Below are 14172 nucleotides of genomic sequence, written 5' to 3' on the forward strand. Positions count from 1 at the left end.
GCTCCAGGCTCACTGCCTTTATTCCTGATGAAGGGCTTTTGCCCAAAATGTCGATTTCGAAGCTCCTTGGATGTTGCCTGAACTGCTGTGCTCTTCCAGCACCACTAATCCAGAATCTGGTTTCCAGCATCTGCAGTCATTGTTTTTACCTCGTTTTTTTCCCTCAGATTGACAGGATTGTATGAAGGCATACAGTGTTTTGGCCTTTATTAATAGAGGGATTGAGTTCTGGAACCAGGAGGTTATGCTGCAGCTGTACAAAGCTCTGGTACGGCCACACTTGGAGTATTGTGTACAGTTCTGGTCACCGCATTATAAGAAGGATGTGGAAGCTTTGGAAAGGGTGCAGAGGAGATTTACTAGGATGTTGCCTGGTATGGAAGGAATGTCTTACGAGGAAAGGCCGAGGGCCTTGAGGCTGTTCTCGTTAGAGAGAAGGTTGAGAGGTGACTTAATAGGGACATACAAGATAATCAGAGGGTTAGACAGGGTGGACAGGGAGAGCCTTTTTCCAAGTATGGGGATGGGAAACACGAGGGGACACAACTTTAAAGTGAGGGGAGATAGGTATAAGACAGATGTATGAGGTAGTTTCTTTACTCAGAGTAGTAAGGGTATGGAATGCTTTGCCTGCATCGGTAGTAGATTCGCCAAGTTTAAGTGCATTTAAGTCGTCATTGGACAGGCAAATGGACGTACATGGAATAGTGTAGTTGGGATGGGCTTCAGAATAGTATGATAGGGCGGCATAACATCGAGGGCCGAAGGGCCTGTACTGCGCTGTAATGTTCTATGTTCTATACTAATCCCATTTATCTGCACTTGGTCCATAGCCTATGCACTGACATTTTCAGTGCCTACCCAAATGCTTCTTAAATATTGCAATAGCATTTAGAACTACCACTCTCTCAGGCAGCACATTTCATATTTCTATCACTCTCATGGTGAATAAAATCTTTTCTGACATTCCCTAAACCACTTACTCCTCATCTTAACTTATGCCCTCCTTTTTAGACATTTTAAGGGAAAGCTGGGGGAAGGAATCTGATTATGGCATACAAAACGATGAGAGGCAGAGTCAGGGGAGATTGTGAGAATCTTTTCCTGATGGCAGACCAAAGGTATAGTATCAAGTCTACCCTGTTCCTACATTCTACTCTTCGGTTAATGAAGACAAGCATCTTGTATACTTTCATCAACCTGTGCTGAAACTTGCAGTGATCCATGAACTTATACACAAAGGAAACTGTGCTCCTCAGTACTCCTGAGAGTTTTACCATTCTTTATCTATGTTCTTGCCTTATTAAACCTCCCAAAATGCATCTTCTCAATCAATTCTTTGCAGATAATTCAGAATTATCCAGCAAGCATTGTCCTTGTACAGACTCAAATCCAATGCTGGATACTGTGTACACCAGTACACCAGCACTGAACAGATCATATATTGTCCATACATATGACAAGGCCACAAAGCAATCACTCTTGTTGCTATAAAGAACTGAGCCCACTTCAGATCACTCTGGAAAGGTAAGATTCCTCAACAGGTCAAATTTCATGGTTTCTATATAGTAGCAACATGGGTGCTTTGTACCAGACTGCTGCCATCAAGCTAAAAGATTGTTCTGCCTATCTCATAAATGATTCATTGTTACGTGACTCTCAGTGCTATGATGCTAGGTACTCAAGAGACTTGTGGTGCAGTAATGGGATCTCTATCTCAGGGCTGGAAAGTGCAGGCTCAAGTCCCATTTCCCATGGTGTGATTGCCATAGATGTTCAAATAGGTTGTTTGGATTAAAAAACGCATCTATCCTTGCAATCCCTGTCCTAGATGAGAGTACAGCCAATACCACCTCAGAATAATGTAGCAAAACAGGGGTCATTTGGTCCATCGCATTCTTTGGAAGTGTTATCTATGGTGTGGCATGGTGCCTCAGTGGTTAGCACTGTTGCCTCAACGCCAGAGACCTGGGTTGATTATTCTTTCAGACTTATTGAACCAGTGAGGTACTCCAGAAGCAGAAATAGTCACAGTTGATCAGTAAATTTCATTGTTCAATTGAAAACTGGGTCATATTGAGTATTCAAAGAACGAAGCTTATTGTGAAAAGTTGTCAAAATAAAGAATCAATTATATATACACAACCTAAAAGGAAACCAGCAATAAAATGTCTAAACAATGAACTTCCTTTCGTTTACAAGGAAACAGTACTAACAACGTATTGTTTTACAAATATATAATCATGGTTCAGATATGGTAATGCCAAAGCCAAATGTAAGACATGTTAAAGTAATCAATGAAGAAAGCTATTGAAGTAAGCCTCTTTCTGAACTCAGTTATAATTTTCAAAAGATAGAAACTACAAGCGTTGAAGTGCAGAATTGCAAAATACCAATTCACATATAAAATTCTTATTAAAAATGATTTGAATTGACCATTAAACTACTGGTGTACAATAACAAATCCGATTAGACGTTGGTCACAGCAACAGGAACTTATACAGTCGAGCTAAAAACTAGAAAAGGGCTTTCTTGAAAACCATTTAACACTGTTTATTCTGGTAACTCACCTGCTTGTTCATAATCGAATATGAAACCACTGTTGTGCTTTTGGGTTTTATTTTGCAGGTTAAGACTATAGTGTAGTGAACATAAATAACATCTCAAATCTTGGTAGATTGAATGTTTGCCACCTACCTCTGGAAGCTTAAGGACTTTGCAATACTTGACTCCATTCCTTAACCTTTAAAATAAAAAAAAACATAAGTTTGGTGAACTTAAAACAATATCATCACACGCACACACACAGCAAACATAAACATAGCTTAATCTAATGCAACCCGTATTAAAGCAACTTAATTCAACCCCCAATCTCGCCAAATCTTACTTTGTAGATAGTTGCACAGACAGGCTAAGAGGCGATATTTGGGGGAGTGGGAATAAAAAGCAAGCTGATATTCATAGTTGAATTAAATTCCTGTTTTACTTCAGCCTGTGATTACCCACATCCCAATGAATCAAAGGGAATATATAAGGTCAAAGGTAAAAGTTGATTAGCAGCATCCCCTCATGCTCCAAACTGGATATCCTAAAAATCGAAAGGCACTCTCCTCTCTCTCCGCCCACTTCCCCAATACACTCCAACTTGTGTCAGGAATACATTTACCATGACACCAATTCTCTGCGTAGAAGCTGCTCAGTACATGTCACATGTTAAAAAAGTCAACTCAACTATTGGTTATTTAATATGGGGGCGGAATGGAAGCTCAGTGGTTAGCACTGCTGCCTCACAGCACCAGGGTCTCAGGTTCGATTCCAGCCTCAGGCGACTGTCTGTGTGGAGTTTGCACATTCTCCCAGTGTCTGTGTGGGTTTCCTCCGGGTGCTCCAGTTTTCTCCCACAGTCCAAAGATGTGCAGGTCAGGTGAACTGGCCATGCTAAATTGCCCATTGTGTTAGGTGCATTAGTTACAGGGAAATGGGTCTGGGTGGGTTACTCTTCGGAGGGTCAATGTGGACTTGTAGGGCTGAAGGGCCTGTTTCCACACTGTAAGGAATCTAATCTAATCACTTGTTAAAAAGAAACTGTAACACCCAATCAGAATGATTACTGAGCTTGTGGAAAGACAGTTAGAAGAAAACAGTACACATTTCAACTTACTTCTTACATCGCTCACAACTGTACATATTGTCACCTACAAAAAAAAAGGCAATTCAAGGGAATCCATTACATTTATTGGTTAAGACATTAAAAATTATATATAGTTTCCAATTGCTCGTTAATAGTCTGTCTGGAAAGCAGAACAGATGTGAAACACGGGATCACGGAAGGCAGTAAATGAAAATTCAACTGAGGCCTTTACTGTAAAAACCAATACTCTAGTTTAAAGAAAAACAAATACTTTATATAACAGCACTCACAATATTCCAAGGTGCTTTACAGCCAAATAAGTAATTTTTGAAGTGCCATCAATGTTGTAACACTGCAGCTAATGCATACACAGCAAGCTCCCACAAACAGTGATGATAATCAGTTTATTCAGAGTAATGCTGATTGAGTGTTAATCAATAAACTGGACTGCTCTAAAAAACATTTTTCAAGGCACTTGCTTCAATGCAGGCCTCACTGTGAAATTGAAAAACTTAAGAGCTACGCAGGCGATGCGCTATTCATGTTATGGAATATCGCAGATAAAAGATATGTGATGGAGTGTGGGAAAATTATCTTTACATTAAGAGGTCCAAGGCTGTGGAATGCACTGTTGGGGTTTAGCAGTTGAAGCAGGAACCAGGACAAAATGAGATCGGATAGGTGAATGAAGGAAGATGGGGTACGAGAACAAGGTGGGTAAACGTGATAAGAACCGTATGCTCACGTGGAGGGTGAATGCCGACATGGACTGGTTGGGCTGAATGGCCTGTTTCCACGTTGTAACTTCTATGTATTTCTATGAAAAGCAAACAGTACAAAATAAATCTCAATGAACTCGCCTTTCAGCTCATCAGCAGCAAAAAAGGCAGCTAAGCAATCTTCTAAAGTCACTACAGGACCCCAGAACCAGCTCGGGATGCAGGATACGACAAACCTGCAACGAGAATTGTATAAGCACTACAATCAGTCAAAATGAGTACTTGTTTTTGAGGTAAAGTCAAGAGTCACAAAACCAGGAACAAAAGTATAGGCTTTAAGCTGAAAGAAAACTAACATACAAAAAAAAATTAAACTTGCATATCAATGCTTTAAATACAAAGATAAAATATTGTCAAGTCTCAGTTTATAACTTGAAAATTTCTCTATTTTGTTTAATACTCCCTAATCCTCAAGGCAATTTCACACGAGTGTTTGAAACTCTGAACGGAGCTAAAATTATGCTGCAGGAAATGCAGTTACCTCCAATGTGACAATAACTCATGAGTTCAGTAAAAGGAGATCAGAGAGAAGACTGCTTCCTATTAAGAGTGACTCCATAAATTTGGAGTAGCGCTATTAGGAGGCTGATAGTCTGAAGTCTAAATTTGATCATAATAAATATTCAAGAAGTGGAGGAAGAAACAAACTTCCAAACAGACCCACATGCAATTTATGTAGAGATGAGGTTACAACCAAACTGCACAGATGAGATCAGGATATCCCTACACGGCACCTTTCTTTCTTCTGTCCAGAGGAAGAACTGCTCACCTTTTATTCAATGCTGCACCTTCACACCACCAGCCACTCCCAAAATCATGAACACACTATTTGTCTAATAAACTATTTATGTACTGGTGTCAATTTTAAGTAAATAAACTTGTATAAAGGGAAGTCAAGTTTACACAAATTCAGAGTAAAGCACCATCAGCTATACACAAAAAGTATGATTTAAAAGAAATGTAACATCTCCTTAAATAACAACAATGTAGTGAATATGCAAATATTGTATCAAACCCAAAATTCATAATGGGTACTAAAACTTAGTACATTGCTTGGATGGCTCAAAGCCATGTAGTCTGCAATATCTAGTAAGTTTTGCAAATACTATTTACCTTCTAATATAATCCATAATGAACGCAACCCAACCTTGTGTACTGTAGGCATCACTGCAGGTGCCCGTTTTCACAGGTACATTTTGGTGGATGGATGCATGCAGTTTAGCTAAATCTTCCTTCCCAGGAATTGGCAATGACAAATCCTGAAATGTTTCCACTGTGGAAGAAATCTGCAAGAGGAAAGAGCCAAGAATGTTCACACAGAAAACTAGAGGTCTAACTGGAATCAAAAATTACTGCTGGCTCTGTATACTGTGAAATTGATAGTACAATTCAAACTACTGGATTGCATCTTGCATCAACATTGCACTCAATGCTCCATTTCTCCTCCTGCTTTCCAGGTTTTAACACTCTAAATTCATTCTTAAATTTAAATTGTACAATTAGTTTCTCATTACCTACAGAAGCCGCTCTCATTCAGCGTACATCAAGGTCAATGGTGCATAGTATTCATTTTATTCTTTGATAGGATTTCACTATCACTGGCAAGACCATTATTCATTTATGCCCAATTTCTCTTAAAGTGAGTGGCTTACTAGGTCATTTCAGAGGGTAGCTGAGAATCAACCACACTCCCGTGAACCTGTCAACATGTATCGGCCAGACTAGGTAAGGACAACAAATGGTTAACCAGATGAGTATTTTATATGAAGCATCAATAGCTTTTCTAACTATGACTACCTTTCAATTCAAGTTTTTTAAAAATATATTTGCTTTTTAATTGAAATTCCACCAGCTATTATGGTAGAATTTTAAATCATGTCCCCAGATCAGGACCTCAGCCTTACTAGCTCAGTGACATAAGCAGTATGCTGGCTCCTCATAAAATTGCAGCCATCAGCACTCTACAGGTATGAAGATGGGAGTGTCCACAGAATCAACTTTATGGTCATTAATAAATGTATCCAGCCACCACTAGTAGCCCAAGTGTCAGTCCTTCACTGAAAAGTTGCCTGAGGGGAAAAACCATCCAAAACTAAAATAACCCTTTTCTTTTGGAGCATCAACCTTGTCTCAGGGATGATATTGCCATACGTTCAAATTCCACTCCAAAATCTTAAGTGCACATAACTCAGGCTAATGCTTTTACTGTGAGAGCTTTTAAACTCTTCATCTATGAATTTCAATGAATTCTACAGTTGTAAGGATATCAATTTTCAGTGTTAGATATTAAATTGTTTCAGTCCAACAACTTACCATGTTGTTGGACGGAAACAAACTAAACTTTTCATAGAGTAGTTTGCATCCACTACACAAATAATGCAAAATTGACATCATGCAACGGTGAGGCATACAGCAGGATATTATTTTCACAAAGCTAACGACACAGCGACACACTTCAGGATACTTTTCGATATCCTGTTTAACCCTGCACCTGCCTCTCAGCAGAAAATAATTGCATTTGACAATTCTGCTTCAAACAATATAATTCCGTCAAGGGAATGTTCACCTAACCATTATGACGGGGTTCATTTGGCATGCCATCAATCACAGAAGAAGAAAAGCTCAAAAGGATATAATAACTCTCTTAAAAATACAGGTGATACTTACTCGATCACATGTGAGACATTGGACTAAGCTCAAAATTGACCCATCAAAGATATCAGAAATTACACTGCGGTACTTGGCCTGTTTCTTCTTTTTGGCAGATAATAGAAGTTGAGCTGAGTGAACAAAGATACATAAGTGAATTACAGCATATGCAGTGTGACTAAACTAATATATCATAAAATCAATATTGTTAAAAAACCAAGGTTGCTAGATTAATGGGGTATGCTAAACCTTATTCACTCATTTTTGTTGGATTTGAGCATCGCTAACTGCTCAGCAGTTATTGCCTGTCCCTTGCTGCACTAAGGTGACAAGTTGCCTTCTTGAACCGCTACGTCCACATGCTGACCCACAATGCCATCAGGGAGGGAATTCCAGGATTTTGACCCAGTGATACTGGAGGAACAGTGATATATTTCTAAGTCAGGATGGTGGGTGGCTTAGATGAGAATTTGCAGGGGATCGCATTCCCATGCATCTGCTTCCCTTGTTCTTCTAGATGGAAGTGGTTTTGGGTTTGAAACGTGCTGTCCGAGGATCTTTGGTGATTTTCTGCAGTGCATCTTGTAAGCAGTACACACTGCTGCTACTTAGCATCAGTGATGGAGGGAGTGGATGTGGTGCCAATCAAGCCAGCTGCTTTGTCTGGATGGTGTCAAGCTTCTTGAGTGTTGTTGGGGCTGCATTCATCCAGGCAAGTGGGGAATATTCCATTACACTCCAGACTTATGCCTTGTAGATGGTGGACAGGCTTTGGGGACACAGGAGGGGAGTTACTCGCCACAGTATTCCTAGCCTCTGACCTGCTTTTGCAGCCACTGCATTTATGTGGTGAGTCCACTTGAGTTTCTGATCAATGATAACTCCCAGGTTGTTGATAGTGGGGATTCAATGATGGTAATGTCATGGGGCAGTGGTTAGATTATCTCATGATGGATTGTCGTAGCCTGGCATTTGTGTGGTACTAATGTTACTTGCCACTTGTCAGCCCAAGCCAACATATTGTCCAGATCTTGCTGCCATGTGGGTATGGACCACTTCAGCGTCGGAGGAGTCGCCAATGATGTTGAACATTGTGCAATCAGTGATGAACAATCCCATTGCTGACCTTGTGAAGAAGGGGAGGTCATTGATGAAGTAGCAGGAGATGGTTGGGCCTAGGACACTACACTGAGCAACTACAATAGTGGGGTCCTGGAGTCAAAATGATGGACCTCCAACAACCATGACTTTCTTCCCACGAGTTAGATATGACTAACCACCAGAGAGTTTTCCCCAATAGCAAAACTGGAATCAGTGGATAAGGCTCCTCGATGCCACACTTGGTCAACTGCAGTCTTGACATTAATGGCCGACACTCTCACCTGACCTCCAAAATTCAGCTTTTTTTCCTCTATGTTTGAACAAAGACTGTAATAAGGTCAGGAGCTGAGTGGCCCTGGTAGAACCCAAACTGGGCATCACTGAGCAGGTTATTGTTGTGCAGGCGCTGCTTGATAGCACTGCTGATGACACCTTCCATCAGTTTACTGATGATTGAGAGTAGACTTATGGGGCAGTAACTGGCCAGGTTGGATTTGTCCAGTTTTTTTTTTACATAGGACATACTTTCCACACTCTCGGGTAGATGTCAGTGTTGTACCTGCAGTGAAACAGGTTGGCTAGGTGCACAGTTCTGTAGTACTATTGTTGGAATATTGTCAGGGCCTGCAGTCTTTGCCGTAATCAGTGTCTCCAACCGCTTCTTGATATCATGTGTAGTGAATCAAATTGGCTGAAGTCTACTATCTTCAATGTTGGGGACCACTGGAGAAGGCAGAGATGGATCATCCACAAGGCACTTCTGGCTGAAGGTTACAGTGAAAGCTTCAGCCTTATTTTTTGCACTGACGTGCTGGGCGTTTCAATCATTGAGGACGGGAATATTTGGGGAGCCTCCTCCCCCACTGAGTTGTTTAATCGTCCACCATCATTCATGACTAGGTGTAGCAGGACTGCAGAGCTTCGAACTAATCCGTTGATTGTGGGATCACTTAGGTCTGTCTATCACTTGTTGTCTATGCTGTTTGGTATGCAAGTATTCCTGTTTGGTAGCTTCACCAGGTTGACACCTCAGCTTCAGGTATGCCTGGTGTGGCTCCTGGCAAGCCCTCCTGTACTCTCCATTGTACCAGGGTGTGGAAACCATTTGCTGGGCTATGGCTTTCCTCCTGGTTAAGGATCCATTTTGTGGAAGTGCCCCTCATCCAGCAGATCAATAGTATTTAGCATGTAGCTGTAGGAGGCTGTCTCGCACATAACTTGCACCCCTCTCACTGTGTGTGCAGCTTAATTGCTCAAAAGGCACCTCCTCTTGTCAATTAACTTCTATCTCTCTACAATATATTGCCACTGTGTGTTGCTCCTCTAATTAAGGATCTCTGTAAACAGTATGTTAGGTGAGAACTTTCAATCGTGTTTGCTTGTAGAATGTATAGCATCTTTTAGGGCTGACTGGAGAGAGTTGACCCCTGATTCAGTACCTCCTCAGACTATACTGACACTTTGTAACTAATGGTCAGCCTGTCTTGTTTTCTATATAACCTTGAAACTTTCTGCTGTTTTTCGGAATACTGTTAGGACAGAGGATATCCCCACGATGCATCTTGTAATTAATTGGTTAATGCTCAAGGCCCGCCTCTCCAGATTTTCTTCACAGCGTTGATCCCCTGGCTTGATGACAATGGTCGAGTGGGGGATATGCTGGACCATGAGGTTACAGATTATGCTGGAGTGCAGTTCTACTGCCGTTGATGGCCCACAGTGCTTCATGGATGCCCAGTCTTGAGTGAGTTGCGAGACCTGTTCGAAGTCTGTCCCATTTAGCATGGTGAAACTGCGGCGAGTAACTCACCTTTTGACTCCCCAAAGCCAGTTCATCATCTACAAGGCACAAGTCAGGAGTGTTATGAAATACTGTCCACTTGCTTGGACGAGTGCAGCTCTAAAAACACTCAAGAAGCTTGACACCATTCAGGACAAAGCAGCCTTCTTGATTGGCATTACACCCACAAGCATCCACTCCTTCCACTACTGGTGCTCATTAGCAATAGTCTGCACTATTTACAAGATGCATTGCATAAATTCACCAAAGATCTTCATATAGCACTTTCCATACACAACCGGTTCTACCTAGAAGAACAAGGGCAGCAGATGCATGGTAATACCACCACCTTCAAGTCACCCTCCACCATCCTGACTTGGAAATATATCATTGTTCCTTCACTGTTGAGTGGTCAAAATCCTGGACTTCCCTCCCTAAGGGCATTGTGGGTCAACCCACAGCAGGTGGACTGCAGTGGTTCAAGACAGCAGCTCACCACTTTCTCAGGGGTAACTAGGGATGGGCAATAAAATACTGGCCAGCTAGCGCTGCCCACATCTCACAAATGAATTTTTAAAAACCATAATTTAAAATATCTTTTTTAACATTAGAGTTAAGACAGTCAGTTGTACCTTTCCATAATCAAGACCATGATATACCAGATCTCCAATTGGCAAACATACTATCATTTCAGCTATTTAAAAAAAAAAATTAAGCGTACTGGCAAGAAGCATTCTTTGAAATGCAGAAGTGCTCATGAAAAGATATATAATAATAATTACACACAGGAAAAAAAAAGAGTTTTTAGCTAAGATCAAAACTTACACTTTAAAAACTTAGCCCAAGAGAAACAACAAGGAAATGATTATTTTTAAACTACCAGGAAGAAGGGTACCTTTTTTGAGGGAAAACGATGACATCGCTCGCATTGGACTCGATCGAGGTGGGCTACTGGACAAATTAGAATGAAGTTCCTGGTGGATGGGACTGCAAGGCCGTGACGTGCAACGCATGTTTACGTCATTGTCAGGTTCTGGGAGAGACAAACAGCAATCAAGCTAAACAGATTATGTTGCATTGCCTCTGAGCAACACTTGCTGCACATTGTGTAAAGCTGACTAGAATACGCAGAGGGCATCTATCAGTGAAAAACCCATCAGGACAAAACAAAAATTCATTCCCATTTTCCGAGTTGCAATTGCAAGCCCTGCTGTAAACAAACTTCGACCCACTCAATAACCCAGATTAGTGAATATTATTATAGTTTTCTCTCCATCGAAGCACATATTATAATGTGCTGCCAAAAAAACCTAGCTCCAAAATAATTGCATCTAACAGTAGTATACCAAAACATACCTAGAATATTTTAACCTTGAGGGACATGAGATTCAGAATGCAGATTGATTCTCAACTCAATATTTCATTCTTGACTCAGAGAACGCATTTTAGAAAAATTAAGTAACGCACCTGGTGTTCTGAAAGTACTGTTGGAAGCCATAGAAGTGGGAGCATCTCCAGAACCTCCAGCATCTCCAGAACTCAGAGATGTGTCCACGTCTGCATCTTCATCGATTGCATCCACTGTCCCCAACCTGTGGTGCCCATATGAAAATTTTCTGTCCTTCTGCCTCTCCTTTTCTGAAATTCCTTTCCCGCATTCGTCCTGAATTAGGAGCTCAGTCTCGATCTGCTTCTCAGCAGCACATCTGCTTCTGTTCTCTCCTTCTCCTTTGTCACTGCTCGCGCCGGAATCGCAAGACAGAAATTCGTCCTCCGATGGGCTTCTATCACCATCACGCTTTTCATCCGTGTCACTTGAGCAATCAGAGTCTCGCTCAGTCAATGGCTCTTTAAGTTCTTCATGGAGTTGATCCATCAAACAGCGGAGGAATTCCTGTGTGTCCTGCAAAGTCATAAGGAGTACAGGGATGAAGCTCAAATTTACCTGCTAAACAGTAGGTGACAATTCTGCTGAGTTTATTGTCTTTGACTTGATTGAGGTAAAACCCAACTATCCACTGGAAATGAGCAGTACAAATTATCAGTACTGCAATATTTGCAGGAAGAGGTCCAACAGTGTCCAGTAAACAGGGGCCTCTGGTGGAAGTAAGTAGTTAAGGCAACTATTCAATAATGAGCAAAATTCATTGAATTATTGTAGCTGCTCAATCACGATCTGATCACAAGTGGTTGATTCTAAAGTTCTGCTGACCATCCAAATAGTTCAACACTAAACTGATAGAAGAAAGGTTTAGATCTGGTTATGCTCTGTTGTTCAAACATTTATTTCTTCATTTCCTTCATTACATCATCTCAAAATATACTTCATTAACTGAAAAGTGCTTTAAGGCACCCTGAAGGCAATGCAAGTTTTTCATTTTCAGCTGACACTCCAGTGCAGTGCTGACAGTGAGTTACACTGTCAGAGATGTCCTCCCAATAAAGCTTTTATGAAGATTCATGCAGAGGATGGTGCATGTATGAAACGCACTGCCAGAGGAAGTGGAGGAGACTGGCACAATAACATTTAAAAAGCATTAGGATGGGTATATGAATAAGAAGAAGGGTTAGAGGGATATGGGCCAAATTCTGGCAAATGGAACTAGATTAATTTAGACTATCTGGTCAACATAGTGGAGTTAGACCAAAGAGTCTGTTTCAATGCTACATAACTATGACTCTTAAGTGTTACACAATTAGTTGAACATATATATGTTGAACTAAAAACTTTTTAAACATAGGATACAGTAGCAAAAACATTGCATTTGTAAAGAACGCAGGCTGCCAGATAGATACTGAGGCTGCAACATTTAGAGCAGTCACATGATTGTGTAAAAATTGTTATTTCGACAGCCAACTAGAGAGAACTTACCTAAGCAATCTTATTTTCTCTCAACCCTTTTTCAAGGTTTGAGAGTTGAAAATCCACTGAAAGACTATGGAGGATTCTTGAAGGAGAAGTCTGTCTCCAGGAAAACCGGACCATAACCGATCCAGGGAAAAATCCTAATACTAATAGCTTGAGCAACAAGTTACAGATGCACGCCAGCATTTTAGACAAATCTGTGAATAATTTTATTTAAAACTTAATTGCTCCTTGGCCGTAAGTCCTTGAGTTGTGGAGAGTTTAAAACAAAACACTGAATACCCCAGACTTAGAGGGAGGTGAATGTGTCTTTTTTTGGAAAAGGTTATTTAGATATATTTAGACAATTTAGCACTTTCTAAAATTATCTTTGCACCTTTGCTTGAATAAGATTTTTGCAATAAATGAGCTCTTTGTTAATTTAAAGGAAGTTGGTTGACTTGGTCTGGATATAGAGCAACATATTGATAATTCATATCGACAACAACAGCTCCTTTCTAAATTCAAGCTTTGTCGTGGCCAGTGGAAGAGTGGGAGAAGGAATCGGTCCACCCTTCCAAATGATCATTAGGGTAAATCAAGGGTTATAAGGAAAGGGCAGGAAACGGGACATGAGGAATGTCGGGATCGGCCATGATTCTACTGAACGAGAGCAGGCCTAGTGGGCCAACGGCCTACTCCTGTTCCTATTTCTTGTGGTCTTATTATGGTCTTAACTGGGACGGAACACATCAATAACACTAACTCAATCATCCCTCTCAGGTGAGTGGGAAAGCTCTCAATACACTACTTTGAAGAACAGCAAAATAGAGAGACTTTTGTCATTATGACACTTTTTGCCTGTGTGACCTTGCTGGCTAGAATTCTGACTCTGTTTTCTGCATTACAACAATTCCACTTTACAGAACAATCTTACATTATCCAAACACTTTCATTGATGAATAGAAGGGTAGACGACAAGAGCAGAGTGGGAATTCAAACTTTCAAGCCTACTTCTTCATTCAATTGATCATGTCTGATCATTGTCTTCAATACCTTAACTCCATCCTCCTTCCATATCCCTCAATCCCTTTAGCCTCAAGAGCTATATCTGCCTCCTGTCTGAAAATGTGTTTTGGCCTCAACCTCTGTGACAGTGAACTCCACAAGCTCAACCCCTCCTGATATAAAAATAAATTCCTTATTTGATTTTCTCAATAATTCTAGGAGTATTTTCCAACTTATTTTTTAAAACAATGTCTGTTCTCCTCCCCTCCCTTCACATTTCAAACAAAAAAAATTTCTTGCCATCACTTAACTCTGAGTAGTATAGACCCGCCTTAGGATGATTTTATTTCCAGTTTTCTGCCTTACCTTCTTGCTTTTA

General features: G+C 40.7%; 1 protein-coding gene across 1 annotated transcript in view; it reads right to left on the bottom strand.

The window, feature by feature from the left end:
- Nucleotides 1-14172, bottom strand: part of usp20 (ubiquitin specific peptidase 20) — a 61805-nt gene that overhangs the window by 19690 nt on the left and 27943 nt on the right. The window contains exons 10-16 of the mRNA XM_043720515.1: nt 11408-11843; nt 10836-10973; nt 7078-7190; nt 5524-5696; nt 4492-4586; nt 3662-3695; nt 2698-2743 (exon numbers count right to left, since the gene is read on the bottom strand). Coding sequence (XP_043576450.1) covers nt 2698-2743; nt 3662-3695; nt 4492-4586; nt 5524-5696; nt 7078-7190; nt 10836-10973; nt 11408-11843 — 1035 coding nt within the window. The remainder of the gene's footprint in view (nt 1-2697; nt 2744-3661; nt 3696-4491; nt 4587-5523; nt 5697-7077; nt 7191-10835; nt 10974-11407; nt 11844-14172) is intronic.

Source organism: Chiloscyllium plagiosum, chromosome 30 (genome assembly GCF_004010195.1).
Source record: "Chiloscyllium plagiosum isolate BGI_BamShark_2017 chromosome 30, ASM401019v2, whole genome shotgun sequence".
NCBI lineage: Eukaryota > Metazoa > Chordata > Chondrichthyes > Orectolobiformes > Hemiscylliidae > Chiloscyllium > Chiloscyllium plagiosum.